At 39.4% G+C, this 12,837-nt stretch overlaps 3 protein-coding genes across 3 annotated transcripts; all 3 read right to left on the reverse strand.

Moving 5' to 3' along the window:
• Positions 1–472: 472 nt before the first annotated feature.
• On the reverse strand, positions 473–4,028 carry LOC137885247 (transmembrane domain-containing protein TMIGD3-like). The gene is made up of 7 exons (XM_068727430.1): positions 3,913–4,028; positions 3,754–3,810; positions 2,984–3,304; positions 1,903–1,989; positions 1,621–1,713; positions 1,314–1,372; positions 473–1,201 (listed from the first exon to the last, which is right to left on the reverse strand). Exons 1-7 carry the CDS (start codon positions 3,950–3,952, stop codon positions 917–919), a joined length of 942 nt encoding a protein of 313 aa, XP_068583531.1. The 5' UTR covers positions 3,953–4,028; the 3' UTR covers positions 473–916.
• A 2,612-nt stretch (positions 4,029–6,640) lies between these two features.
• Positions 6,641–9,899, reverse strand: LOC137885079 (uncharacterized). Its single transcript, XM_068727224.1, has 5 exons — positions 9,799–9,899; positions 9,045–9,356; positions 8,739–8,786; positions 8,514–8,621; positions 6,641–7,273 (listed from the first exon to the last, which is right to left on the reverse strand). The coding sequence occupies exons 1-5, from the start codon at positions 9,851–9,853 to the stop codon at positions 6,903–6,905; spliced, it is 894 nt and encodes a 297-aa protein (XP_068583325.1). The 5' UTR covers positions 9,854–9,899; the 3' UTR covers positions 6,641–6,902.
• Positions 9,900–10,110: 211 nt separating this feature from the next.
• Positions 10,111–12,628, reverse strand: LOC137885073 (uncharacterized). The gene is made up of 6 exons (XM_068727213.1): positions 12,471–12,628; positions 12,004–12,339; positions 11,664–11,693; positions 11,515–11,556; positions 11,277–11,398; positions 10,111–10,863 (listed from the first exon to the last, which is right to left on the reverse strand). Exons 1-6 carry the CDS (start codon positions 12,535–12,537, stop codon positions 10,540–10,542), a joined length of 921 nt encoding a protein of 306 aa, XP_068583314.1. The 5' UTR covers positions 12,538–12,628; the 3' UTR covers positions 10,111–10,539.
• Between the last annotated feature and the right edge of the window lie 209 nt (positions 12,629–12,837).

Below are 12,837 nucleotides of genomic sequence, written 5' to 3' on the forward strand. Positions count from 1 at the left end.
ATGTATGTTTATAATGCATTATAAAAAACACCAATTAGGTGTGAATATCAGAGACATTCACTGTTTTTCTCTGTAACAGGTGGAGGTTAACGTGGATGTTGAACATATGTGTGACAGCTGAGGCTGGAGAGTCGTCACACCGGCCAATCCCCTGCTGATCACCTGCTCAACCAGAAGAGGGCGCTGCAACGCAACACAAGGTAAAGACGACACGTGTTCCCATGCACCAGATGTACTGTATTTAATACAAATATGCCGTTCATCACTTATGACCCTTAATAGACCATGATTATCGTGAAAGTAGTAACACTGAATGTTTTCTATCATACGGACACTTAATTATGTTTGATCACAGAAAAAGTTGAAAACAGTAGCAACCACAAGAATTGTTTGTTTTTTTTAAATAAGAGAATTTAATTCAATAACAAAAGATATTTAATAAGTACAAAAGCAAAACAGTTGCAAACCGAATTACACTATTAACAACAAAACAAACGTATTAATTTCATAAAAGTGAGGCCCCATCCGGGTCACGTGACAGACACGTATGTCTGCACCATGATCAGCAGGAGGTCTGAATCTCTCCTGGGATTTACAGTTCTTTGTCTCCCAAGAGTCCCATTCCTCAGCCTCCACGATTGGCTGAGCTCCTCCTTGGCTCTTGACCCATTGTCCTGGATCAGACACCTCAGTCAACTACGTATACTTCCCCCGCAGGTTCACACCTTCTGACATTCCTCAAGCCCCCCCTCACAGACACTCAATTCAATGCATGAAATGACCACACTCCCTGGTTCAAAACTTCTACAAGCAAACATATTATACAATAATTATACCTTTTTGGTTTAAACCTTAAGTAAACATTGACATAAAATATCCACCACCAGGAGTGCTTTAAAACATACTAGGAATGCTTCTAAACTTTAAATTCCTCACAGTCGCGATGACTGACCCAAACCCAGCTGTCATCAATGTCAATGAAGTCACCCTGAGACCTACTGATAGAGTAGTCACATGTCGACGAGCAGGTTTTATCTGTGTCAGGAGGTGCGTTCCTCTTTGTCGAGAATTTGACGCTGGCATAGTGGAGCTGGTCCGCGGGAGGGTTGACAGTGGCATAAACGGACAGCATCGCGTCTCCTGAGCTCGCCTGCTGGTTCTGCATCTGTATCTCGTCATAGTGGTGATCTCCATGATTTTCCTGCAGAGGAAGAAGGGGCGCAGTGTGATAGATGCAATTGTTGTCTGAATGTGAAAACTCGCGCACACACACACACACACACACACACACACACACACACACATACACACACCTCTGTGTAGTGTTCTTCGTTTGTCCTCTGCTCTGATGATCCGCCTGCAGCACAACACACTGGGAACAAGAACATTGAGTAGATGGAAACAAGATTTTTTTTTTTTGTATTATCTTTCAAAGTTATTTATCATCTTCAAAATCATGTGCAAATTAAGCTTTCCATGTTTGTTTTAAATATAATTCCATGATTTTGATAGACGACCGACAATCCTTTTGCCAATTAAAGGATAATTCAAGACAAAAATTATATTTATAAAACTAAAAACTCATAAAAAATGTGTTTATTTCAAATTTCCAACCCTCACCTTGTGTCCTGGGGAGTTTGTGTTTGCACAGTATAAATACAAGCACAGGTATCAGTAACAAGGCCAGACACACAATCACAACGGCAATCAGATCTGCAGCAAAGAGACAACAGTTGAAGCAGTTAAAGAATACATGCCGTCAGCAGTTTCATCAAAATTCATGCGTAAAAAGGGAGAGGTTGTGTCGATGTTTGTTTTTTTGCAGTAAAAGTGTTACGTGTGTTCAGGGAAGTGTGAACAGCAGCTGTTTGTTTGCGGTAGCAAGTGGCAACCGGAGGTCACCTGAATGGAGAACTCTACGGGTTGTAGAAGATGCGGTTGTCTGCAGAGCTGGAGGGTCTGATCTTTTGGTTTTGATGTGTTCTTCAGCTGAGTGAGGGTAAAAAGCCAGAAGGTTAGAGATGTGACAAAAAGGCACACACACACACACACACAACACATCTCAATCCATCCATCTGTTTTCCCCATCTCTTTGTAGGTTCTGTACTCCGTCACTGTAATTATAGTACTTTCTCTCGTTATGTTCATTCATAAATACTCAGTGGTGAACAAATCCTGCATTCAAACCCATTCAAAGCATTGGAAGCAAAACATACTTAAAGTAAAAAATACTTCCCCTGTCAGTGTTATATTGTTATATAAATTATTACAGCATTTTAAAATGATGACCTTTTTAAGGTTTTCATGAAATCCATTTTAATTGTTGATTCTATTTATGGTCTGCTTTTTTTTCTGCAATAACATTAGATGTATTTACATCCTGTAAATACCTTTTTTTTCATATAGTAGTTTTCATCATTAGTGGTGGAGTCTGCCATTCCTGCCCTGGATTCAAATTGCCTACACACATACCAACTTGAGTTGTTTGGCTACACTGTTAGCTGATATACCAGCTGCTCTTTATACTCCGGTAAAGTAGCTGCTCAACTTTCATGCTGCAGCTGGTCCAAAGGAAGCTAATTTGAACCGCTCTACAAGTACCTATCACCCATAGAAAATGTGTAATATGTGATAATAGTATTTCAACTGATCATGTGTTTTGTATGTTGAATCTAGTGACTGTAGCTGTCAGATGTTCTGAAGTTAAAGTACACTAGTATACTAACTAGCAGAACATTTATATACTGCAAGTATTTAATGCTAATACTTGTGTAAATGTACTTCACATCAGTTATGCAGCTGTGAGACAAAAACAATGTGAACAGACCTTTTTTTAAAATGGGTGAATAGGAATAACCTGCAACAGCAGCACAGATGTGTTTGGATAAAATAATTGTGCTGCATTTGGTTCATAGGTACCGAGTGAATAGGTTCTACTTGTGGGTTTAAAGTAGAAGACAAGAAGTGCTCAGTGTTTACTTACTTACTACAGAGAGGAGGATTTTGGTGGATCCAACACGCTCCCCCGTCTTGCTGGAGCCACACCAGTAGTACCCAGAGTCCTCTGTGCTCAGATCGTTGATGTACACGTAGAAGTAACTCCTGTTATCTATTATATGAAACCTGCCTTTAACCACGTCTCTCTCCTGCTCTGATGTATTTATCAGCTGATTGTAGTTGGAAGGATTCGCCCCCTTGCACAGGAATTTCTCATTGTTCTCATGGCTGCGTGGATAGCTGCACTCAATTTGAGCGGTATATCCAGTGTTTTGGGTTATTGTCACTGGTGTCATGTCATTCCAGTCTGAAAACATATATGATTATGTTCAATTATTGGATTGTTTTTCTTACCACAAACACAGAAATGTCTTATTTGAAATAACCAAAACTGTGTGTAAACAGTGTAGCACCCCGTCACTGCTAGTGAAAATAAAAATAATAAGTAAAGCTGGATAGTTTAATCTATAACTATGCATATTTGTGAAGCTGGTTATATGTTTTCTATGTACATTCATTTACTGCAAAGTAAGTAGTAAGTATAGTGACAGATACACGCTGTGGAGTAAAAGTACATTTTCTTTTGCATTGTAGTGTAGAAGAAGTATAAAGTAGCAGCAAATTAAGAAAAGTACCTCGGTGCTGTTTGAGCTGCCAGGTTTATGATTTTTAGTTTTATTTTAGTTTGACATCAAAGAAAATATCACGTCTTTACAGAAGCATTTTTTGCGTGATGCTTTACTTCATTGTACTTACAGTTCATGTCAACATGTCCTCCTTTGTTTCCTGTGACGGGTGATAATCTCACACTAGCTGTTGTAAAAGATGTAAGAAAACAAGAAGTTATTTCTTCAGAACACTGTAAACGGGTTTTCACTCATCAAATAGAAACACATGCAGTAATATAATAATTACCTGTCATTAGGTAAATGATGACTCTCAGTGATATTCTCATTTTCTCAGTCTATTTTTTTCCAGTTTACTAAATACTACTTTATCAAATATTAAGCACTTTTCCTCTGCTTTTTCTCGTCATGGCAACAGTGTACTGTCACACCTTCTGTCTCAGATGTCCCAGATGCAGCTTCTGCTTCTGCTTTCTGGAATATAATTAGAAATATTTGCATTTTAAAATGAGTATACATTAAATTTTTATGCAGAGAAAGAAAGGAAGTAGAGACAGAGAGAGATGGAGAGCGAAAGTGCTGACAAATATTCAGAGTGACTCTTCACCTGCTGCATCTCATGATCTCCTCATCTGTTCAGACGTAAAACCAAATGTGGTCAAACTTCACAGAACGTCGTCCACAATGTACCTCTTGTCTTTGGATCAGAAACGTCTGAAGAAAATCATTGATTTAACCCATTCAGACACAGGCTCCGTAAAATAAATAAATGAATGAATAAATTAATGAATAGATAAAAGATATTGTTAAATAAATAGAAATATTTGATGATTTGAAGTTGACAATTAACCACTTTAGCCCCATTTTTTTGTTATATTTGTTTACATTTTGGCAAAGTGGCCCCATTAAAAGTCTGCTGAATCAGTTATTAGCCGTTCCAGTTTGCAATGGATACAAACACAACTATCTCTGGATTACTTTGACACTGAAAAAAACTTAAAATGTGATGATTCTCGTTCTATAAGGGACTTTTTTTTATGTTTTGAACTGGATTTATGGACGTTAATTCATGATGGACTTCAGAGATTAATATAAATTGAGAACTGAATCTAAAAAGGAGTGTAACATGTCTGTGTGATCAGGTATCATGTGACTTTCACAGTACCTTTGGGGAGACTTCCAGATGAAGTCAGTCAACCTCTAAACCCTGATGAGTATCGCATCATGTACCAACATATTTGCATTTTGAGTTATTTTTAGATGGTCAAAACAACCATTAATGGGAGGATACTTTTGAAAGTTTTAAGCGAGACTTTAAAAGCAAATCTAACACATTCTTCCTCTTACAAATGGAAAGTGAAATAAGCAAAAAAACATAACTTTGTTAAAGTCAATGCACTCAAGGGCTCTGCTGCTACAGCCTTACTTTGTCCGTTATGACCATTAGCCTTTGGTGGCTAATGTTAGCAAACTTTAGACGGATATCATGGCTGCCTCCATGTTGGAGCTCTGGACCCAGACGACCTGGTTTGTGGTCAGATTATTGGATAATAACGTTGCAGAGACTTGCAAGTTAAATTGAGGTCACTGTATCATGTCTGTGTCTCGGTCTAAAGTACAGAAACACCAACAGATTCAGCAGCAGTGCAGCAGCAACCACAACAGCTCTTTTCCTGCCGGTGGTGATAACACTAGAGCAACGGGAAATACCACAGTAGAATACTGTAAAAAGATTTCAAAAATAAATAAAGAGTTGATCCAACAGTTATCTCTGTTATATCTGTTTACCTGTTTTTTCATTGTCATTTCCAGGACAAAAAACCCTTAAATTTATCACAATCCTTACTTCAACTTAGTACAAAAAACCTTGTAAAATACATTTAGTATTTGAATAGCAAACTATCGTAAACTTTCCCTTTTTTAAAACCAACCAAATACAAACCCCTGAAAAGGAAACAGGTGATATTACAGTATGCTGCACACAGATGGAAGCAATTTCCTGATGATTGCATAAAACTTATATTAAAAACTTGTCAAAGAAAGTGCGGTAACATGTAAGGAAAATAGATAACTGATAACTAATTGACATACCTTTTGTAGACTTTTAGCTTGATTTCTGTCTCAGAATCAAACGTGTGTGTATGTATTTCACAGCAGTATGTTTTGGCGTCATTCAGGGACAGTTTATTGATGGTCACATGCAGGATCTTTCTTTTGGTATCATCATAGGGATAATATGTTAACGTTGGTTTTAATGAGAAGCATCCTTTGACCGTAATAGAGAAATGTTTAGGACATTTTTCATTCCCAGGGTCACATCGGCATGAAGATGTCAACTAGTCCTCCCTCCTTTGTTGATGGATGTGTCTTTGATTGTTGGCTTCTGCTGCTTCAAATGAAAAAAATAAGCACAGTCGGTTATTTTTTTGTAATGGCTAAATTACGTATTTTTTTCATTGGATTTTGGTTTATTGCAGAAAATAAGCTCTGTGTTCAGCAAGATAATATTCACAAATGAACACCACTTTTATTGTGGTTTTTTTAATGGGAAATCAGAAGTGCAAAAATGTCAACTCATTTCCTGGTTTGAGAACTCATTCCTCCAGCACTCTCACTCTCTGCGATCTTTGCGAACATTCTCTCTCAGCTTTTGTTTTCCTTAGACTCTACTGGGTTCTCTGCCCTTCACCAACTCTCAGACCACTCCACTGAGTCTAAATTCAATCTAAAGGCTTTCATCCTCTCCTAGAAACACGACCGGAGCCCCACAATGAACCAGGAAGTCTTGAGGTTAATTACAAAGCCTGGTGTTAAGTTAGAGAGGTGTGACGCCTGTCTCCTATAGCCTCTTCCTTTGCTCACGTCACCTTCTCAGTTTCTATTGCATTGTGTGTGTGTGTGTGTGTGTGTGTGTGTGTGTGTGTGTGTGTGTGTGTGTGTGTGTGTGTGTGTGTGTGTGTGTGTGTGTGTGTGTCACAGAAGAAGAACAAATACACAGAAGAAAATCTATCTTTGATTTGACAATGTTGTTTTTATTAGGCTAAAATACAAAATCTACTGACCATAATTATAATTTCCATGCATTATTTTTAGTTATCCATATATATTTCTTATCCGTCCTTCATGAATGTTAATCAATAAATACATTCTGAATGATCTGAATAATTAATTCACAACAACCTGTGAATTTAGCTTAACAGAAATGTGTGAATTGTGGGTATTTTCAGTTTAGCACCACACAGACTTCTACAGCAGATGAAGATACTGCACTAGAGATGATCATAGCTGAGTTCTGACATTGTAATAGACTGCGGATTCATCTGTTTCTTGGTGTTGAATGGCGGAGTACGTAAGCGCTGCAGCGTCAGGTGCGTCAGCGCCGCCGTCTGTGTGTTTGTTGAAGCTGACTGTGGTGTAGAGGAGGCCGTCTGGTTGGATCTGAGAGGCGGATGAAACGGAGACGTTGGAATAAACATCGTCTGAGGGATCGCCTCTGAAGTCATGGAGTTGAACAGCCGACGAGCTCAAGATGCTGTTTGTCCTGCCGCCTGTTTCTTGATACTTATTGGCTGTTGAAGAGGAAGTAGCGACGTGGTGTCCATCTTGTTTCTGACGGGAAAGTGTCGCATAGACCGTGTCATGGTTGTTTCCTGCAAGGAGAGTGGTGATTCACAAAGTGTTAGATCCCAGACGAATGAAAGCTAGATTTGTATTACATTCACTCCCTGAAAAAATGCTGCATCAAATGAAAATAATTAAAAAGTACAATAAATTGCTGAACATTTCTTGAAGAAACCCCAGGGAGAGCAGTAGAGGAGAGAGACCTCTTCCAGGATAGACATATGTCAGACATGTACAGAATAGACGGGAATAAATATGGAAATTACAATAATATGCCTATTGAAAATTACAAAATGGAAAAATTGTGTCCCTGTTGTTGCTAGCTGGTTGCCACATTAGCTACCACTTTTAAGTGCTACATGTTAAGAGAGTGCTAATTGTTATCTGTGTTGCTTAGTTGCTAAGGATGTAGATGTTTTTATTGCAAAGATGTTGCATGCAATATGCTATCTGTAAACTATTGACAGGTGACCCCAAACTGCAAACATTGTCAATTATTACTTTTATTTACGTCCTCCCAAAGTAAAGTACTAGTCCACACTAGTGTTTATTTTGTCAGCTATTTTTCATTAAGTCTTAGTCCTGTGTCAAATGTCCTTGTTAGTTTTTATCATATTTAGTCAACTTAATCCTGTTATTTTAGATTTAGTTGACTAAAAGTCTGGGCATTTGAGTTTTATCTTATAGCCAAAGAAAACTAATTATTTTAGTAGTTTCAGTCAATGAAAACTGTCGACATTTTACTTTTTTTACAGGACGACAGCGGAAGCAGAAAGAAATGTCTTATATTTCATCTTTTCTTTTTTTGTCAACCAAAATAAATAGAGGTTTTGGCAAAGTTTTAGTTTTTTTGTTTTTTTAAACAAAATTTTAATTTCGCCTTTTTTCCGGCAACAATATTGCATGTTGATATAATCACACTTAGTGTTTATTGACGTCGGAGCCGTGTCGTGGTCTCCTCGTCTTAAACATGTTAAAAAAAAAAAATCAAAAAAAAATTCTTTTGGACAAAATCAACACTGAACCATATTGGAGTCAGTTATAGATATGTGGTTGTTTGTGGTGGTTGCTATGGCTCACTGGGCAGAAGTTCAAGAAAAGTGCTAGATAATTGTGAGGATGTCGCTAGGTGCTTGTTATATCCTTCAGGCCTGGGTATTGCTAAGTTGTTTGGGAAAGTTGTTCAGGTTAATCTGTTTTCTACCATGGGTGTATCAAACTGCCATCAGGTTCTGAAAATATGATCACACGAGTCTGTTAGTTTTGTACCAGAAGATGTGTGGATGTCTCTGTTTCGATGTCTGAAGAAGATTAAAAGGACCGTCGCCAGAACCAGAACAAGCAGCCCGAGACCTGCTCCAATGTACACCAGCTTATCTGCAAAAAAAAGAGACAACGTCACATCTCAGTGATGACACATCACTCAGGACTCTCTCTCTCTCACACACACACACACACACACACACACACACACAGAGAGAGACAGTTGCTTACTAGCGGTTGAAGTTTGTGACAAGTAATTTTCAGAATCCTGTGTGTTTCCTGAAAGAAACGAGAAACAATTATTTTTATTTTAATCCTCGTCCCTCAGTCCCATTGTATGTGCTGTGTTGCTGTCTCATTTCTTTATTTTAATTACTGTCTGTTTGCGAAACAAAGAAGATCAGCTTGAGACAGACTGTTGTGAAATATTGCTCATATTCTAGTGAAAAGGAATTGGGTCAAAGGTTTTCATCTTTGAAGTGACGAAGAATAACGACGTCATGAAAGCTATTCATATACAGTGCCGAATCAACTCACCCTTTATGACTGTAAGGACTACTTCATTGTATGTGTCCACACCAATTCTATCTATTCCACACTTATAAGTTCCTGAGTCATCCTCCGTCAGACGAGAGATGGTCACGTAGAATGTGTTTCCTTCATCTGTAATGCTGTATTTCTCATTTGAATCCTTCTTATTGTTTATGCTTCTGATTAGGACGTTTTTATCGTCACACGCTCCCTTGCAGAAATACTTGACGTTGCCAAATGCGTTCGAGTGAGAGCATTTTATTTTGACCTCCTTTCCCAACTCTCCTGTTACTGACATGGCTTCAGTCTCCCATAATCCTGGACAAAACACACAGACAGCAACAAAGTCAGATCTTCATTTTGTAGTTACACGGTACGTCACCAACCAGAAGCACGTCTCCTGCTGTTTTAAAATTCTCAAACGTTTACGGTTTCTGGCCCTTTTGCTTTCTGGCCCCTGACACAAGTCGCATATGTCTACAGCTATAGGCTGTTTAGTCTGTTCTGATTGTTTCTTTTGAATATTCTCAGAGGCTTGAAGAGGTTACACTATACAGTACTTTTGAAAAATGTTCCTCAAAAAGTGCACTCTTTAATCTTGATACAGCTCCCAACAAAACTGACAAATTAATAAAAAAAAAGTCCTCCAGCTTTAGCTCTAATAAAATCAGGAAGGTGAATTCCAACACCTGAGGAAGACACTAAACATTCAGATAGAGGAACAGAGAGACAAACAAAGGACTAACCTTTGTAAACTTACCTTCCAGAAGAAAGATCAACATGAGGAAAATCATCTTCACACACAGTATGTACATCTGTCACTTTCCTTTGCCTTTTCTTGACTCACTCTGATTTCACCTTTCTTTAGTATTGTTCTCCAAACGAATGACAACTCTCCATTTGTCACCGGTTCCTCTTTGTTGTTGCACTTCCCGCAGTTTAGTCAGCTTCCTCATCTCACTAACTAAACCACTTGTGAGAAGCACCAAAAGATCCTTTCCCGTCTCGTGCTCGTCTCAAAGTGAATGTTTCAGATCAATTAAGCCAGTAAGGAATTAACACAAGGACACCATTAGATATTACCACTTGGTTTTATTTTGGTGAAATATATCAGAAAGCAAAGCGAGACACGGAGCTTAAAGCTTCCAGTAAGCTCCTCTTTTTTTCAACTCTTGACAGCTTGAGTTGAGAGTCTTGCTCAAACTGTTATTTCTTTTCAGTTGCAAAACTACTTCCTCTAGAAATAACTAAACACAGTAATAATCAACACTACAACCTCTTGAATTACTAAAGTTCCTTCACCGCTAACTTTCAAATTGGCCAACGCCCCTCCAACTCACAATGAAGTATAATTTTGGTTTATTACAACCTTGATGTTGCCGTTGTTCTTAATACTGACACATATCTCATCAAGATCTGGGAACACAGCTACAAGAAAACAAAGGTTAACAATGACGTTTCTGACTTTCCGTAATTAACCTGTAATTATCCTTCAACAGTGTCAACAGTTGATCTGCTTTTTGACTCCCAGAGGTCCGTCTTTAGGATCGCTGAGTCCATTAAGGCTGTGATAGACGTGCTCCTCGATCCGGCTGAGATCCAGATGCTGGTACTGGTCGATGTGCTTCGGTACATCCACATCCACATATTCGCCGAAGCCGAGAGTGACAGTGGACTCCCGATGCTTTGATGTGACGTGGGAGCAGAGGTCAGGTGGTGCCGGTGGTAAAGCCGAAAGGCCGGCGCAGTCTGGAGCCGAAGAGCTGCAGCGCTGTTCGGGTTCGGTTCTCACACCGGGCATCATTGTCTCATAGTCGGATGATATCTGTGGGATGAACAGAAACCGGCTGACAGTGAAACTGCTTCTTGCACGAGATGTCATAGTATTCTCTGAATGCTAATTTGTGCTAGCATCACTCTGACTAAGGCACATTGAGCTAAATGCTAACATCAGCATGCTAACAGCTGAGTTGGCATGAGTCTGATGGGGATGTCTTTAGTGGTGCAGAGTATTGGACACATTGACCAATACTTTGGTTAGTGACAATGATGGTGTTAGATTAAAAAGTCAGAGAATCACCAAACGTATTGCAAGTCATTTTGATGTGAACATTAATATCTGTACTAAGATTCATGCCAATCCATCCACTAGTTGCTGAGATATGTTTCAGTCCTAATAGCAGACTGACCGACATCGCCGTAGCCTTGCTGCTAGTGCCGCTAAAAGTTTGGACAAACCTCTCTATTCCGGCCGGGTCTTCGGTGTTTAACAGCCAGCAGAAGACAGAGCGTGAACAGACATATGAACAGCATTGCTGCCACACACATCGCTGCAGTCACGAACAGCGACAGTTGGATCTCTGCAGGGGAGAACAATAAGTGAAGTTCACCTGGCTGAGGATTCACTCACACACACACATAGAATTATGAATACTATGAAAACACACACACACACACACACACACATATCACTCACTGTTCACTTGGTCGTTCATCGGAAAGATGGGTGATTCAGTAACTGGAAAGCACAGTTAGGAAAAAAAAAGGTCAAAGTATTTATAAAGAGAAAAAGAATGAACACACAGAGCTCCCTGATGAATCGTGTCGTTACACAGATTTACTTACTGTGATGTGTGAGATTTTCTGGAGGGTTTGCTGTTGATGAAGGGCAGCGAAAAATAATTAGTTTACAAAAAGGTACACAGACACTCATAAATATACCAGCACTTTCAAACTGAAAGTTCAGAAAAGAGGAACATGTGTAGGAAAGCACTGCTATTACTGTAACACTACTTAGTTGTTATTTATAGTATAAGAGGCCTGATCGAAATCACCAGGTAGGCAGAAACTATTCAGCATCTGTACTGTAAACTTCTTATTTCACTGTAAGGCACCAACCAGGGACCGGATGGTGTGCCATGGATGAGCAGTCAACAACATTATCCTGTGCTTTGACGCGACATACCTCGGGAAACATTCAGTTTTATGTAACTGACGTGATCAGGGATCGCGTCCACCCCGCACCGGTACGTCCCGCTGTCCTCTGAGGTGAGGCTGTCCACCCTGACGATGAAGACGGCTCCGGTGGTGTTGTCGTACAGAGAGAAACGTCCGTTTTCATCCCACTGGTCGTGTTTTTGTGTCCGTATCAGGGTGGTGGAGGACATTTTGGCATCATTGTTGTCATTTTCATAGCAGAAGTACTTCGTATTCCTCTGCAGGACGGCTTCATATTCACATCTGAAGTCAAATCTCTGGCCTTCCACACCATTAACATCCGTGGTTTTGACACTGATCAGAGCTGTCATTTCGAAAAGAAAAAAAAAGCTGTGTTAGTTGCGTAATCATATAATCATGTATTTTAACAAATAGTTTAACTCAAGTATTACTATTAACTATTACGTCAGCTTTAATGCATAGCATGCGGCCCACCTTGGATTTGCAGTATAGTAATGATGACGGTTGTTGTGGTTCTCCATGAGATCCAGGTTGCTCCCATCACTCCCAGTTTACCTTCAGTTTGCAACGCGCAGAGTCCTCCCCAGCTGCACAATGAGGCAGCAACCTGGACGAAAGACCGTGTCCCTGCGTTCGATCTGGTGCTTTCATGTCAACGTGTTCAAACCTCTTCCTCTTTCATGGACCAACCGGTCCACACATAACCTTCAACCTGTGAAAGTGAAATCACGGCGGCGTAGGTGACTCAAAAAGTTACCTTTTATGTGTATTCACAAACTTTTTTCTTTTTTTCTTGAAATCATCCAGAGTTCACTGGTTTTTTTCTTAAAAATTAAGAAAA

This window comes from Cebidichthys violaceus, unplaced genomic scaffold, assembly GCF_023349555.1.
Source record: "Cebidichthys violaceus isolate CVI_PGR_0920_01 unplaced genomic scaffold, fCebVio1.0.p SCAF_4, whole genome shotgun sequence".
Lineage (NCBI taxonomy): Eukaryota > Metazoa > Chordata > Actinopteri > Perciformes > Stichaeidae > Cebidichthys > Cebidichthys violaceus.

What these genes read in the sequence shown, in the direction of transcription:
- LOC137885073 (XM_068727213.1), bottom strand. Translation starts at nt 12,537, where the DNA reads ATGGGAGCAACCTGGATCTCATGGAGAACCACAACAACCGTCATCATT. An exon ending in TACTATACTGCAAATCCAAG is followed by an intron (nt 12,340 to 12,470) that starts GTGGGCCGCATG and finishes TCGAAATGACAG; the next exon opens with CTCTGATCAGTGTCAAAACC. An exon ending in AGAAAATCTCACACATCACA is followed by an intron (nt 11,557 to 11,663) that starts GTAAGTAAATCT and finishes TGTGCTTTCCAG; the next exon opens with TTACTGAATCACCCATCTTT.
- LOC137885247 (XM_068727430.1), bottom strand. Translation starts at nt 3,952, where the DNA reads ATGAGAATATCACTGAGAGTCATCATTTACCTAATGACAG. An exon ending in CAAACTCCCCAGGACACAAG is followed by an intron (nt 1,373 to 1,620) that starts GTGAGGGTTGGA and finishes TCTTGTTCCCAG; the next exon opens with TGTGTTGTGCTGCAGGCGGA. An exon ending in ACGAAGAACACTACACAGAG is followed by an intron (nt 1,202 to 1,313) that starts GTGTGTGTATGT and finishes CTTCCTCTGCAG; the next exon opens with GAAAATCATGGAGATCACCA.
- LOC137885079 (XM_068727224.1), bottom strand. Translation starts at nt 9,853, where the DNA reads ATGTACATACTGTGTGTGAAGATGATTTTCCTCATGTTGATCTTTCTT. An exon ending in GTTGATCTTTCTTCTGGAAG is followed by an intron (nt 9,357 to 9,798) that starts GTAAGTTTACAA and finishes TGTTTTGTCCAG; the next exon opens with GATTATGGGAGACTGAAGCC. An exon ending in GTCACAAACTTCAACCGCTA is followed by an intron (nt 8,622 to 8,738) that starts GTAAGCAACTGT and finishes TTTTTTTTGCAG; the next exon opens with ATAAGCTGGTGTACATTGGA.